The sequence below is a fragment of the Ursus arctos genome, unplaced genomic scaffold, assembly GCF_023065955.2.
Source record: "Ursus arctos isolate Adak ecotype North America unplaced genomic scaffold, UrsArc2.0 scaffold_31, whole genome shotgun sequence".
NCBI lineage: Eukaryota > Metazoa > Chordata > Mammalia > Carnivora > Ursidae > Ursus > Ursus arctos.
This window is the reverse complement of record NW_026622997.1, coordinates 10,687,352-10,703,157: the sequence shown is the minus strand read 5'-3', so window position 1 is coordinate 10,703,157 and position 15,806 is coordinate 10,687,352. Positions and strand designations below refer to the sequence as shown.

The following is a 15,806-nucleotide window of genomic DNA, read 5'->3' as shown; positions in this document are numbered from 1 at the left end:
AGCCCACTCACCACCTGCCACACCATGTAGGGAGCAGCATCCACCCTGGAAAAAGGGGTGCCCTTGCCTAACTTGCACAGATTAACCCCAGCGCTGGCTCCATATCCACATCTCCTCTGACTTGAAACACTAGCAGTTCTTTACTGGAGCTCATCGGTCTTACTGAGGTTAAGCGTAGAATCCTCTTCATTCCCCCTCTGCTCGAGCCCCCAAAGCCCCTATTCTAACCATAGTAGAGCAAAGCAGAGGGTTGCCGTGAGGAGTGCCTGAGCCTTGCTCCTCCAACATCCTAATTCATATGCCTCTATCCTGGAGGGGAGGAGACACTAGGAGACCACCTGAGGAATGAGTGTCCCCGTGACAGCAACTGGGTAAACTATTTTGTTCTGTGACAGCCTAAACATCTGGAACTTTCCAGCCAGGCAAAAAATGAAAACGAAGACTCTGTGTTCTAACCGTCTCTGAACCCTGACCCATAGAGCCCTCCCATGTCTTCAACCGAGCACATTTGTCCCTTCCAGCCTCCCTTGGGTTCTCCATGACTCTGTCGCATGTCTGGACCACCAGGACCATGGGTCACCAGGGAGGCTGAGACAGGGCCATGGGGACCTGGGCTTCTCCACTTCTTTTTCAAGTGTGGGTGGAGGCTGGCAGCTTCTCTCCTTATGGCTCTTTACTCCAGTACCTGAGAAACCATATCCATGTCATCTGCAGAAGAGAACTTAATGAGTGAGGAGTTCTCATGGTCATGCTGGCAACATAAGATTCTCCCTTTAAACATCAGTTGCCTTTAGATTCAATAAATGCTACGTTTCAGAAGCTCTGCCAGATGATTTCACATATCCTCCCAATAACCACATGGGGAACCAAGGCCCAGAGATTTTAACGGACTTGGTCCGAGGAAACACAGTGGCAGCCCCTGGTCTTTACATCCTGAGTCCAGCACTCCCTCACCTCCCCCCGACTATGGTCACTTTCTGTGTCCCACCTACTGCAATTGTCCCCTTTGGCACGTCTTCTCAATCTGTGGAGAAAAACAAAGACATCAGTCTATGGGATCCCATCCTGAGGGGCTCTGAGCAGGGGTAGCCTGTGTATCCCCAAAGGGTCCCTGGTGGATCATTACCAGCCAAGGCTTTACATGTTCGGGGAGCTGAGTCTCTGCCCGTTCATGGCGGTTCGTCACAGAGGAGCAGACAGTGGATATGCTCCATCAGCCAGGACAGCACGTCCTAGACGATGTCTCTGAGTGAGCCCTGCCACTATAAAGTGTGCGTTTGCATCTCCCTGCTCAGCACAGCTGCCGAACAATCTGTATTTGAGAATGAAAATGAGAAACCACCGCTAACTGGGGTGCCTAAAACATCATTTTATCTATGTATTTCCCGTTTGCTATTTTTAATCCTAAAAAAATAAACCACATACACAAAGTAAAACATCAAGAATAATGAATCTTATCTGCCTTCATGTAATCCCACTCTGTTTAGGCTACTGGTTATTTTCTTAAATGATATTTCTATCTTTACCTTAAATAGAAAAATCCTATTATTGTCAAGTAATATAAAGGCCCCAAGGCTACCTTGTCACATTTTACTCTGGCATAGGAATCGGATTCTTTCCCCCATGAAGTCAAAAACAAAGTTGGGTTATACATACATTTTCAAATTTAGTTCAGGGTCAAGTTATAATCATTGTGCTTACCTGGAAGTTTAGTGGTAACATAAGGTAATACTGCGAATGATTTCATCAGTGGATTTCAGAAAATAAAGAAGCTATTTCCATCAGAAAAAGGTTACTATTTTTGCCTCTCTGCTGTCAGAGATGACAGTGTATCTAGTGTTGAAATAGGAATGTTTTGTTGGAGTCAGAAAGACCTAGATTCCTCTCTGGGTTCTGCCAGTTTACTAGTTCTCTAACTTGAGTCTTTTGATTGTCTTCTAAGTGTCACATTGACATCAGTTGAACGAAGATAATGGTAATGTTCGCCCCCAAGCGCGTAAGGAGGGCTGTGGGGAGGATGAAACAAGATAATGTAAGTAAAACAGGAGCAGGGTGCCTGCATTACTAAGGAAACGCTAAAAATAATTCCAGGTGTTATTATCGCGGCTACCAATCAGAGTCTGCGTAGGGGGTGTGGTTAAGCAATGACCCTGTCACCACATGGTCTGCGTTCAATCTTACTTCCCCTACTTATTTTCCTTGGGAACTTGAACAAGTTACTTTACTTCCCTGTGCCTCAGTTTCCTCTGGAAAACAAAGACTCATAGTATCTACCTCATACGGTGTGAGGATTAAATAGTCAATCTCAGTAAATCACTTAACAGCATTGTCCGGTAGAATGGCCTCTGACGATGGCAACACTCAACATCTGCACTGTCCAACGTGATAGCCGTCAGCCGCCGGTCGTTATTGCATACCTGCGATGTAGCTACTGCAATTAAGGACTGCATTTTTAATTTAATTTAATTAATTTGAATTTAAGTAGCCACATGTGGCCAATGGCTACCACGCGGGACAGTGCAGACGAGAGCATTGCCTGACTACGGTAAAACCATTAGTATTACCTAGTAAATGCTGCACTAGTGAGTTAGCCAGAAGCAGTGGTGGTGCTGGTACGTGAGCACGGTTCACAAATAAGAAACTACTTCTTCCCAGCAAGGCCAGAGAGGAGAAACAAATTTATTTTCCAGTAATACATGTAATACGTTATTGATGGCACTTAAAGTAAGGGCTGTGAGGTGAACTAGTAAGTCGTGTGAACTATATTGCCACCGAAATTCATTCTTTCTCCAACTTTTTTCCTTCATTTCAGTTTCAGTTTTGAACACGGGTATGCATATTACAAAGCGTACACCCCACGAAGAGATCTTATGATTTCCCGAAAAGTAATTGCTTCCAAAAGTTTACCTCTGTGTGTGTGTGTATCAGTAACTTTATCGTTCACCAAAGAATCAAAACAGTTGCTCGTTATCATGAAGTCATACAAAAGACAAGAACTCAGTATGGCAGTATTGGTGAATGTTTAACGTGGAAAGCATCATAGTTGATGTCAATATTTAAAAACGCGTCTTTTAAATGGAATATTGAAAACAATCAGGACCATCAAACACAGAAGAGACTTTGGTGTCATGAAAAATGACATACACTTTATCCTTTCCTCTGGCCTGAGTAATGGTTACTCTTCTCGGAAGTGAGTACACATAAAAGTTCCTTCCTGACCAAACCTTCTCTGGATTGCTCAAGGCTCCCTTTATTTAACTTTTTATAAAAGCAAGCAAATAAGAAATATAATGACAATGCTATGGAATTACTTTTACAGCATTAAAGAAAAGGGAACAGTGCAGATTCCTTAAGGAATTCAATTTGGACGTTTTCATCCACAATGGTCTTCTCAGCATTTGGCAGATATCATAGCCTGGCACCTCACTTAAATTAACACATCCTGTGAAAATACTATGTTCATTTTCCTCAAAGGAAGGGAGGAAAATATCTCCACTTAGTTTCCCTACACAGAAAACAGTGATATTAAATGTTAGGCAGGCTTTTATATTTGGCTTGGGTTGAGTCTCTAGGGTTCATTAGCATCTCAGTAGTCAGGCAAAGGAGGTTTACATTCTGGGTGCAGGAGATGAATGTCTGCAAAGGAACGCTGTGTCTTTGTTAATTGCAAAAGAAACACTCTGCAACCTGAGAAGAGACCTCTCCTTTCATTCCCCACCTCTCCCAGGCCTGGATCAGGGGATCAATGGCCTCCTGCCCACTCAGGACGGGGGAAGCCTGGAGAGTATTTACACGCCCATGGAAGCAGCTGGCTACAAAGATAACATCTGAAGGGAAACTGGTTAGGCATGATGCATGAAGTTAATGTGAGAAGTCTTAATCTTCAAATCATGGCCAGATCTAAAGACTGTCCTTGAGGGCCCAAGCACAGGGCCAGTCTTTCAAACACTAAATTTCCCCAACACTGTTAAAAGTGACCTGGAAGGGTACACGTTGCTTTCCACAGTGCAGGAATCTTCCTGTAGAGCTAGCCTCGCCATATGGAAATGATTCTTCACCTGGAGCCCTTGAGCCCGGGGAGGTCCATGGGTAGATCTTCTGGGTCTGTAATGAATCCCCTAAAACCACATGTGAGATGTATCTTGTATTTGTCACTGTGTGTCTGTTGAGGAAGGGCCAATAGCTATTACCAGATTTTTTGTTAAGGGGCTTCTGTCCATACCTGCAATAGCATGCCATGAAGACAGCAGATGGCTCCAAAATACTCACCTCCCCCCAAAATTAAAATGATCAGACTTTTACCAATAGCATTTCTGAAGCAGCCTCACTTTCTCTAATTCAGAAAGTTTCTGTAAACATTATTTTTATCTAATATTTTTAAAAATCCAAAAGTGTTCGGAAATTTTTTTCTAACTTAGGAAAAATATGTTGGCCACCCTTGAGAATTAAACCAAGAGTACTTAGAGTATTCTAGTAATGCACTTCTGTAGTTCAACATATATACTGATCGAGTCAGGACATCTGGGAAGAAAGTGAAGATTTCAGCCTGTCTTCTGAATGTTTTGTCTGCATCAGAGATTTTCACCTGGGGAGAAGTTTTCTAAGTTGACTCTCAGAAATCAATAGGGGTGCTTAAAATAAACTTATGACAAGCTCTGACTGATATTCTGAGCTAATTGCTTGGGAGTGGGCCTAGACCTCCATGATTTTAAGGTTCCCCAGGTGACTCTGTATGCATGGCAGGCCGAAGACCACTGGCGAAGTGCTAGACACACTGTTTGGCATATGATCCGTGCTCTCTTGATGACACCTGCTGTGGTCTGCACCTTGATCATTGTCTGTTCCACCCCTGACCCCCCGACCCCAGCACTCCCCCCATCCCACCTACAGATGTTGATTTGAATGTAAGAAACATGGAGAATTGGCTGCAATTTTCATTTTTCTCATAGATTTTTAAAATTCCATAGACATAAATTTAGACACAAACTGTGTCTTAAGAGTAAAGTCCATGAAGATTTGTTCTTTACTGCAGAGTTAGTAAGTGAGAGTCTTTTTCCCTGGAAATTGTCCTTCTTCCTTCCCTCTGTTCATAAAAAAGGCTCAATTCCATATAATTTTTTCTTTAGTATATGCCACTTAAAGAAATAGTGTATAATAATGGCCGAGTTGTTACATTGGAAACTCAGTCAATAAATTCCATTGTTAAGCAGTTAATCTAATTTCACAAATATTTGCTCGGCACTGGTAGATACTGGAGTTGAAAGTACACTAAAATTTAAGATGAAATCTTTCTTTCTTTTTTTTTAAAGATTTTATTTATTTATTCGACAGAGATAGAGACAGCCAGCGAGAGAGGGAACACAAGCAGGGGGAGTGGGAGAGGAAGAAGCAGGCTCATAGCGGAGGAGCCTGATGTGGGGCTCAATCCCATGACACCGGGATCACGCCCTGAGCCGAAGGCAGACGCTTAACCGCTGTGCCACCCAGGCGCCTGTAAGATGAAATCTTAAAAAAAAAAAAAAAAAAAGACAAATGAAACTAACTACGTTGAGCATCGCTATTCCGAAACCAGTGTGAGCTGTAAAGTACAGAGCTTTTGCGTTGTGTCCTACGTGTGTTTGTTGCTTTATATGCGTTATCCCATTCTATGCTTTTCTTATGAGGTAAGAACTATATGATTATCTTGTTCCCAAGTTACGTAGAGCTTATTCAGATCCATCCATTCGGCGCACGTATCTCCTAAACAAACGAATGAACAAACAAACCCCAGAGCCATGTGGCCATTTTCCAGCTCATTGTGTTGGTGTTGGGAAAGAATACCATTCCTGGAACCCAATAAACATAGCCTAAGAGCAAATACTAAGAGCATTTCATATCGATGACCCCATAGGAATGTCAGCCCAGTCTTAGAGACAGGAAAACTGAGTCTCAAAAAGGTTGAGTAAGTCACCCAAGGCCCCACAACTAAGTCACCCAAGGCCCCACAACTAGTAAGTGCTGAACGGACATTGAACTCTGGCTGCCTCATGAGGTGCTTTGCCAAATACTGGATACTTCTGAGACTTGTCACACACAACTTGCCAACAAAGGGCCTTAGACTCTCCTGGACTCAGATGTTGTAACAGCAGACAAAAAGTCTTTTTTTTTTTTTTTTTTTTTTTGGCCTATTTTAGTATCCAGATTCTTTTTCTTCAAGTTCCACAGTAATGACTCCCTCTTTGGCCATATTTCTTTCTAGTGTGCCTAAAAGGAAGAAGGCTTAGGCCCCCTGGAGCGTTTTCTTCCTCTTGAACTCGGGAATCCCCCGTGCACTGGCAGGAAACTTGAGTCCTGTCCAGAAGCAGAGTTTGCCTGGCCACCCTCACCATGGAAATGTGTTGCTACACCAGATACACTTCCACCTCCTGCTGAGAAAGAGCAGCTGGTGGTCACGGCTATTAACCTGAGCTCTAATTAGGTGGTTTTTATAATGAGGAAAAGAGTGTGATCCTAATTAGTAATTTTCCATCTTTGTCTCAATAGGTATCCCCCAGTTAAAGCAATCAGCTATCCTCATCACACTAGTTCCATTGCCAAAAAAATAACCATTCTGTAAAACCAGCAAAAGTGAAGATGGCTAAGGACACGGGAGAGCAAAAAGGTTCTATGTGCTGCTAATAAGCTGCATTCTCCCCCAACTCCTGTCTTAGGTCCGGGGTGCCAAGATGGTTGGTTCTGACATGGTGGTAACAGTTGAGTTCACCAATCCTCTAAAAGAGACTCTGCGGAATGTGTGGATACACCTGGATGGTCCCGGAGTGATGAAGCCAAAGAGGAAGATGTTCCGGTAAGGTGTGGGGTGGGAACTGAGAAGGTGACAAGTGACATGGGACTGTGGGAAGGCTTAGTGTTCTCTGTCTTTTCCAAACTCACATCTAGCACCCACTGAGCATGTCTGAGAAGCTGCCACCTTCTTCTTGGCCATGTCTAGGAGTCACAGGCTACAAGTAGGGTCAGTTTGACTGGCATTTCCATCATGTAATCCTTAAAACCACCTTAACGAGATGGGTACTATTATCATCTTTCTTCCCAGCCCACCTTCCAGATTTCCCTGTCACAAGCACTCTAGAACTGTTGCTTTCTGTAGAATCAAGGGGAGCCTAAAGAATTGCAGACTTGATTCTCTATTTAGGGCACAAACGACTACCTCCAGCTCTGTGATAATATGAATGAGACTGCTTCATTCACACCTAACACCATCAGATTGTGCCCTATAGTTTCTCGGCTTCTGTTACTTTTGCTGACAGAGTGTCAGCCAACAAGACAGCCCATTCCACACTCAGGTAGCTCTCATTGTTAGAAAACAATTCTACCTTTCGGTCCTACCCGGTGATCCTAATTCTGTCATTTGGATCCGCACAGAATAAAGCCCATCTTTCTTCCATCTGGTGCCTTCCAAATGTTTGCAAACAACTGTCGCATCTTCTCTATACCTCTCCTGACCCCTAACGTGGCTTTAGCTTGCCACCCTTTCCCCCATACTCCAGTTTGTCAGTGCTCCTCTTTTTTTTTTTTTTTTTTTTTTTAAGATTTTTTAATTTATTTATGTGACAGAGAGACAGCCAGCGAGAGAGGGAACACAGCAGGGGAGTGGGAGAGGAAGAAGCAGGCTCCCAGCGGAGGAGCCCGATGTGGGACTCGATCCTGGAATGCCGGGATCACGCCCTGAGCCGAAGGCAGACGCTTAACGACTGCGCTACCCAGGCTCCCTGTCAGTGCTCCTCTTAAAGTGTGATGCCCAGAATGGATCTCAATCTTTGAGGCTTAATACTTTCATTTCTACCACAAATAAGTCTCTGTCAGCATCAGTCAATCTAGCGTATTTCCTGTGGGGTGAACTTCTGAAGCACAGAAGGGGAGGTGGAGGGCTGCAGAAAGTGCCTGGTGACAAGATATGTTAGGAATCTCCCTAACACCCTTTCTAGAAACTACCTCTTCTGAATCTGTGGGACCAGGCCAAGGGTCTCCTTCACCCCTTCTGGGATGCCCACTAAGTGCTCTCTGCATTTCTTTCAAATTACAATGCTCACAGCTTCTGCAATCCCATTGTCTAAGAGACTCCTGTGGCCCGTGAATGCAATAAACAACCGGGAAAATAATTTGAGTGCTCTTGTAAAAATGCAAGCACAAAACATAACAACCCTTCCTGTGCTAATAGGAAAGTTGCAGGAAAAAAAGAATTAAATTAGAAATCATCCTTAGCGAGAGAGAGAGGTCAGCAGTGATAGCCCTGCTTTCGTCAGAAACGACAGCCTCACTCACCCCTTCTCGCACCTTCCCACTCGAATCAGATGCAAGAATCACTCAGGCAAAGTGAAACACGTTTCTTCTTCAAAACAACCCCCCGCTGCATCCAATTTTTCCTTTTCAAACGGTAACCCTGGAAGCCTCATCTCAGGGTACTGGAACGTCCTGCTACCTACACACCCCGGCTGTGCCAAAAATCCCACCTTGATTACAGGCCAACGCATGAAAAGAGGCAATCTGTGTGTTAGAAGAAAGATTAATCCTCACACGGTGCAATGACCCACCATTTGGGAGGCATGAGGCCCTAGGTGTGTTGAGTGTCCAGGCACTTATTGTTAATATCTGACACTGGGGTAGGGCAAAGTGGAGTGAATCTTGGAAGGGATGGAAAAGTCCAGTCCTTACATGGACACAAGGCAAATGCCCTGCCCACACTCTTCCTTAAGGTCCTATTGGTCGTTAATTCCAACACATTGGTCTATGGCAGATAGGTAACAGACAGAAAGCGAGGTCCTCAATCTCTTGTGGGAATCCAGATCCAAGGGGTGGATCTCCCCAACACAAGAGTAGCTTTATTTCTCTGAGACTGTCAAAAATTGGAAAGAACTTGAGAGGGAAAATATTTACGGTCTAGGGTTTGGGACTTTGGAGAGAGCACTACTTTCTCTGTCTCCTCCTGACTCCAGCACACACATTCACAACGAAGACCTGAGCCAGCCAGCACCCACATCCATATTGTCAGATAATTACAAGCACTTCAGGGTACCCTATGCTGCCAAGATCTGATCTAAGAGTGGCAGACCATGTAACAACTTGGACCCTTAAAAAGAGCAATTGTGTAGAAGCAGAATCGTTCACAAGACTGTATTCTTTTCTAGGATACACATCTTGAATAGTCAAGGGAATCACTACCCCCACCTACCCACCCACAGTCCTGCCAGGGCCCTAGAAGGCAAGGGATGTCAAGCTCAAAGCAGGGGCCTGGAAGGCAGGAGCTAGAGAACAGGGAATTGAACTAGGAACATGGAAAGCAGTGGTGTTTCACTCCTTGCTCAGGGTATGAGCCAACTGTGCTCCGAGATGCTTTACCTTCCTGCCTTCTGCCACCACCGCCCACCTACCTTAGATGCTTGAAAGTACTGCCCCCACAGACTCTCAGCTTTCAAGTTTCTGCACTTGATACTTCCAGAACATCAAATAATTCATCTTCCAGATTCATTTTTCTCTTTAAAAAATGATCAGGTTCAGTAAGTTATTTCAAGAGAAAAGTTCCCTGACTTTGTGATTTTGTTTTAAATTTTGAGTTTCCCAAGTAGGACAGAAGCTGAGGGCTAGACACATTGAGAACAACCCATAGATAGTCGCAGTTTATTGTAATAATAATCCCATTTGCCTGTATGCGTTCAAGATGATAAATGGCCAGCATATCTTGATAGCTCAGCACATTAACTGAGAACCATTTATCACAACATCTATACCCCAGGCAAATAGGATTATTCCAATATTACTCCACTTACCAATGTGGGTGAGTGATTCTTTTCTTTCTGTACATATTTATCTACACATAAATGCATACTTAGACACACATGTGTATCTTCGTGTATGAATATCTTTGTATGATAGTCTTGAGGAGACATCTATACATGTATGAGATACATATTTGAATATCATTATGGGGCCAGGTTTATGAGTAAGAGCCAATTACCAAGTGAAGCTCAGGGATTATAGTTTCTATGGATGTAGTCACCTGCATTACATGGCCCCAGGCCAGATCCACAAGCAAGACGACTATTTTGCAAAGTGTTTCTGATTGATCACTCGGGGAAACCAGAAAAGAAAGAACGAATGGATCAAGGTAAAAATAGCCCAGCTCTTGAGAAATAAATATCTTAAAACATGTATTCATATTTAATTAATCACTGTAAATTAAGGATAGAGAACTGTTTCTCTGCATACAGGCAGGAGGAACTCACTTTCCTAGTTGTTTTGCAGAGAGTTCAGGCAGAGTAAGCAACAACCGTAAGGGTGATTGTGGTAATACTAATAATTATAGCAACAACAACAGTAATGCCAATCACCCACGAGTATACTTGGCGATTGCCATATTTGCCATGCTTCTAAGTGCAGTACAAATAGCAATTCACCTCACTCTGTCCACACTCTATTCATTTTTTAAAGCATTTTATTTATTTATTTATTTGAGAGAGAGAGAGAGCACAAATAGTCAGAGTGACAGGCAGAGGGAGAGGAGAAGCAGGCTCCCCACTGAGCCGAGAGCCTGATGCATGGCCGGATCCCAGGACTCTGGGATCATGACCTGAGGCAAAGGCAGACTCTTAACCAACTGAGCCTCCCAGGCGCCCCCACACTCTAGTCAATATTCTACAGTGTCTGCCTTTTAGAGGTGAGGAAACCCATGGTCAGGTCAATGTTGTTCAAACCTTGAATCATAAAATCAATTTACTGAGTTTGCAAAATACCTATATAGGTGGTGTGTGTGCATTTTACACCCAATTTGGGTTTTATATAATGGGTGAAAATACTTTATAGAACTACATTTATAAAGAACAAAAATAAAGAAAAGAATTAGCAAATACCAAGTTAATTGAGACATTTAGACCAGTAGTGGCAGAGTCAATGCCTGGAACAGTTCCAAAGAGAGGCATTCCCAAGGCCTCAGATGCCTGTCCTAATTCACTGAGCACAGGTATGAGAGTTTGAAAGGGATTTCTTATTTAGTGTCTAGATTTCCAAGATTTGGGGGCATTTCCCCCTTTCTATCCCAGAGGATGTACACCCACCGCCATCTAAAATACATATTGTTTTAGCTCTATTTGAGGAAATTTGGGGGTTCTAACTTTACATAGAGTAGGTCAAGCACAGGTATGTGTCCCCGTATTTCCCCCTGCACTTTGACTGTGTTTAAAGTGGTGTTCTATGGCCCCGGCCCCCAAGGGTAAATAGGGGATCATGTAGCTGAGGCCTTTGAACCACTCCAGACTTTCTTTGGCAGTTCCCCTTCCTTGTAACCCCTCCTATCACCACCCAGTCTGAAGCCACATCATCCCCAGTTCCTTTGGTCCCTCAGTCCCTCCATGGTGCTAGTAGGAAGCACGCTCCACTAGGGAAGTATTCGCAGAGCTCCTCTACAAGGATGTTCCTCACTTCTGAGCGCGAGCACACTCTTCATGTCCCCCAGCACGTTTTTCTTTGTCCATGGTCTGGGCCATCAGGCAAGGACTGTGGAAGATTCCAAAGGACTCCTAGGATCCCATCCTCCTCGCCTGTAGATGAGGTAGCTAGACTAAGTGATTTCTAAGTTCTTTCCAATTCTGACATGCTGGGCTTCAGTAATCCCATGAAAACAGGTCCCTTTTCTGTCTAAGGCACTCATGGTGGTCTCCCTTCATCTCCCCAAGAAGTGCTGGCCCGGGATCCCCTGCAAGGCCGCCCAGTACCTGCTCTCCCTGAGGATCAGAGAGCAGAGACCAGGAATCTTCTATGAACAATACTGCAAGAAGCTCTTAGTACAGAATAAAAGGACATCTGTCTTGTTTATTTAAAAAAAAAAAAAAAAACTAGCATAGTGGCCAGAAAAGTCATCTTCATTGAGGCTATAATATGAAATACATGCTCGAAAGAGCATGGCTTTGGGAATCAGAACAACTTGCATCCAAACCTCATCTCTGTCCATTCAAAGCTGTGTGATCTTGGAAAAACTGCTTCATTTGTTTATCCCTCCATTTTTCTTAACTATACAGTGTGTCATGTAGTACCTACCTCGAGGGACTATCATGCATGTAAAACCTGCATGTAACTTCCTCCTGAGGCTTCCGTAGGGTAATATATGTGAAACACCCCAGAGAAGCCTTAATCTCCCCAACCCTGATTGACCTCAGTCATTCACTGGAGTGAGCTTGGCCATGAACTTAGGAAAACCTCAAAGCATAGGCTGCAGAAGAAGAGGTGGATATCAGAACCATTGAAGGTCGTTCCCATTATCAGGATGGATACAAAGGAGTAGCAGAGAGGTGCATGGGCAAAGAGCCCCAATTTGGTGGTTAAACAGGATTATGAATGATAGAGCATGCAAGTTCTCCATCAGTTGGCAGCAGGTAGGGTTACGTTCCAGATTTTGGGCCTGGGAACAATCCCAAAGGGATTGGCAAGAACTAATTAGGGTATCAGGACCTTAGCAAAGGCAGCTGGGGATTCAGACAGGAGTCTAATTCAGGAGGGAACTAGAGTGGCCCAAAATGAGCCAAGGAAGATCAGTCACATCCATGAGGCTACTGTGGTGGCTGGGGGACAAACTAGACTTCAGTTGACTCATGGCCGGTAGGAGACTCAGCCCTTCCTCACCATGCAGTAGATGCCAGTTGATGCATCCAAGTGGAAGGAACCATGACCCATTGGGTCTGTCAGTGGCACATCCCCATCCAGGGACCTCATCTGGGTTGGAATAGGTCAAATCAGCCCTTCTGTGTTCTACTATCATCAACTGAGAGAAAGAGAGCATGTGACTCAGGCACGTGTTCTCACTGCTTCCTGATCAAGGTAGGGAACTGGATATGCCTCTCTGGAGAGTACAACCTTTCCTCTCTTTTCCGTCCTTTCAGGGAAATCCGGCCCAACTCCACCGTGCAATGGGAAGAAGTGTGTCGACCCTGGGTGTCTGGCCATCGGAAGCTGATAGCCAGCTTGACCAGTGACTCCCTGAGACACGTGTACGGCGAGCTGGATTTGCAGATTCAGAGACGACCTTCTGCATAAATGCTCAGCGGGCTGAGATGGACCTGGGTACGGGGCCTCTTGTAGTCTTGGCTAGGGAAATTCTAATGCAAAAAATAGTCAGCTCTTGCTTTAACTTAGATGTGAAGACCCAGCCAGGACTACATGGGGCCCCAGAGTGGAAATGCTATGTGTTTCAAAGACTACTTTTCAGTGTGACTATTCAATGTGGAAGTTAGTTTTTAATCACTCCACCTTTCAAAGGATTCTGAGCATTAGCTTTAATTAAGCTCTAATTAAGTTCTCATAGCTCATAAGAGTAAAAGTCATCATTTATCATCACAAATGGCTGCAGCTCCAAATATCAGAGGACTTCCCTTAACAAGGGGATTTGCTCAATACCTGGCCTCATGTAAAATAAGATTCTGATCTCCCACTCAGCCTTTTGGAGGTAATATACTCCCCCAAAGGGAGAGAAGAACATGATTTGGGCCCTAGAATTCTATTCCCCTTTTTTGGAATCAGGTTCTACTCTCTGTGCAGAATATTTTTCCCAGGTATTGAGAACAGCATCATTTTTCTTCTTGGCAAAGCCAGGGCAAGGTCTTTCATCTTGCACCTGTGGCAAAGCAACTGCCTGCCAAATTTCACAGATTTACCTTGTGAGAAGATGTGGCCCCATATTAACAAATTGCATTTGTGGGAAACTTAATCACCTAAGAGGAGATAACATAGCAGGTGCAATACTCAGATCTATGAAATAATGTAGTTTTATGGTGCATTCTGTAGGAGGTGTCACACTGTGGCCTCATCAGCAGGAACCAATATCCTTTACTTTAAGTCTTTTGGGGCCACAGGACTAGAAAGTAACAAGACTGACTTGGGACAGGAAAAATGAGGAATTAGTCTCTTTTATTAGTAATTATACTTCATCTGTCTCTCTGGGATCCTCTCTTTCACACAGTAGTGCAAGCCCAGGTACATTTTTAGAGATAGAATAAGCCCTATGAGTTGCAGAATCTGGCAGATTTAGTGGCCAGGCATGTAGAAGGATGGGCAGCCACTAATTCCCTGTTGTCCTTCATATCACTCATGTCGAGACCTCAGCTCAGGACTCAGATACTAAAAGGTAATACAGACTCCATCTTGCAAGTAGCCAATACTAAAGCAGACCCAATGATAGAGGATGCTGACATCATTTGTATTATGCTCCAAGGTTCCAATAGGCAAGGCTACCTGCTATTTATTTGCAAGGCTGATTTATGATCAAAATTATCCATCGATATGCCTAGGGCATGATTCTTAGCAAAAACAAAGTGGAAAAGCCAGAATGAAATTTTTTGATCTCTATAACCACATTTCTAAGCCTCTGAGACTGTTCTGGGCACCAGGGATCCATGAGGGTTAGTGGTCACCTCCGTATGTGCATCATACCTAATTGTATTAAGTAATTAATAATCCCAGCATTTGCTAAGCCTTCCAATACTCAATTTTGAAATGAAATGCATTTTGCTGTATGGTTAAATTGGCTTAATGTAGTATATGCTTATTAACTAGAATGTAATCAAAGCTTCAAATAAAGTTAATGTGATTATGTTTGCATCTGCATAAAAGTGAACAGTTTTAATTTTCAATACAACACTACTAACCACAAGTGGTCAAGAAGCCACCCTTCCTTAGTAGATGACCTACCCTGGCTAGGAAAACAAGCATTTCCCCTTTAAAGGAAATGACTTTAATAGGTATTCATGCATAGTTAGCTTTCCTCACTGCTGTTTTTGCATTGTATTAACCACAGTCATCAAAGGAGGAAGTGTACGTATGCAGTTCAAAATCAGCTTCCAGAAACTGCAGAATCTCTGTAGATACTTTTTCATGAATGATCTCTTAGTGAATCAGTGGACAAACCAGCATGGACAGCTATCATAATGAACACCTTTTGTGGTCTTAGAATAGAGATAGAAAATATATGGCAAGTGTGTATGGAGACCCTACACTCATGGCAATATCACTGAACAATTGCTGCTCAGAGAGGGCCTCAGAATTGTCCTCAACGCAGTACTCCAGGCAGCTATTACCAACTGATTTAGAGTTGGCACTCAAAATAAAACCTATTCATCATGCCTAAGAGCCAGCCCATCCCCTCTGACAGCTGGGATTCTACACTGTATAATAATGCTGCAGCTCTAAAAATCATTTTAGCAGTGGTAACAAGCAATGAATTTCAGATAGCACCAGAGACGCTGAATTCTAGTGTCTGCCTCGGCTAGTCCTCTATGCTTCTGAACAAATTTGCTTCAGTGACCAAAGAGGAGTAAGAATACTTACATTTCCACAAGATTCTTCTGGGGATATGTGAAGCAAAACTGAACAACAGCACATGCAAACCTAGAGATAGATAGATCATAGACAATGAGATAGGGAGATAGATAGATAGATGAGAGGTCGATAGGGAGAAAGAGACAAAGAGAGAGAGAGATTGTATGAATACATTTTTATCCCCAAGTAATTTCACTACATCAATCATGTAAAACAAGTAAATGTAATTACTTCAAGCCTGTTGATAAAGAACCTAAAAAAGTCTAGGAAACCACACATCATGGCAAATCAAGCTACAGATGGGAACAAGCAGTGACATCAACCCCTAGTTTACTAGTTTATTTAAATCTTTTGTCTCTCAAAGTTTTTAAGAATATTGAGTCAAAATCAACTCCAAGGCTTTTCATAGAGCTGCAGTATAACAAGAATTTGTATAAATTTTATACAAGAAATTGTACAAATTTACAATA

General features: G+C 43.3%; 1 protein-coding gene across 1 annotated transcript in view; it reads left to right on the top strand.

The window, feature by feature from the left end:
• The window catches only part of F13A1 (coagulation factor XIII A chain), a 165,261-nt gene extending 150,631 nt beyond the window's left edge, over positions 1 to 14,630 (top strand). Inside the window, exons 14-15 of the mRNA XM_026511433.4 lie at positions 6,690 to 6,826; positions 12,906 to 14,630. Coding sequence (XP_026367218.2) covers positions 6,690 to 6,826; positions 12,906 to 13,059 — 291 coding nt within the window. The 3' untranslated portion in view covers positions 13,060 to 14,630. The remainder of the gene's footprint in view (positions 1 to 6,689; positions 6,827 to 12,905) is intronic.
• The last annotated feature ends 1,176 nt before the right edge of the window (positions 14,631 to 15,806 follow it).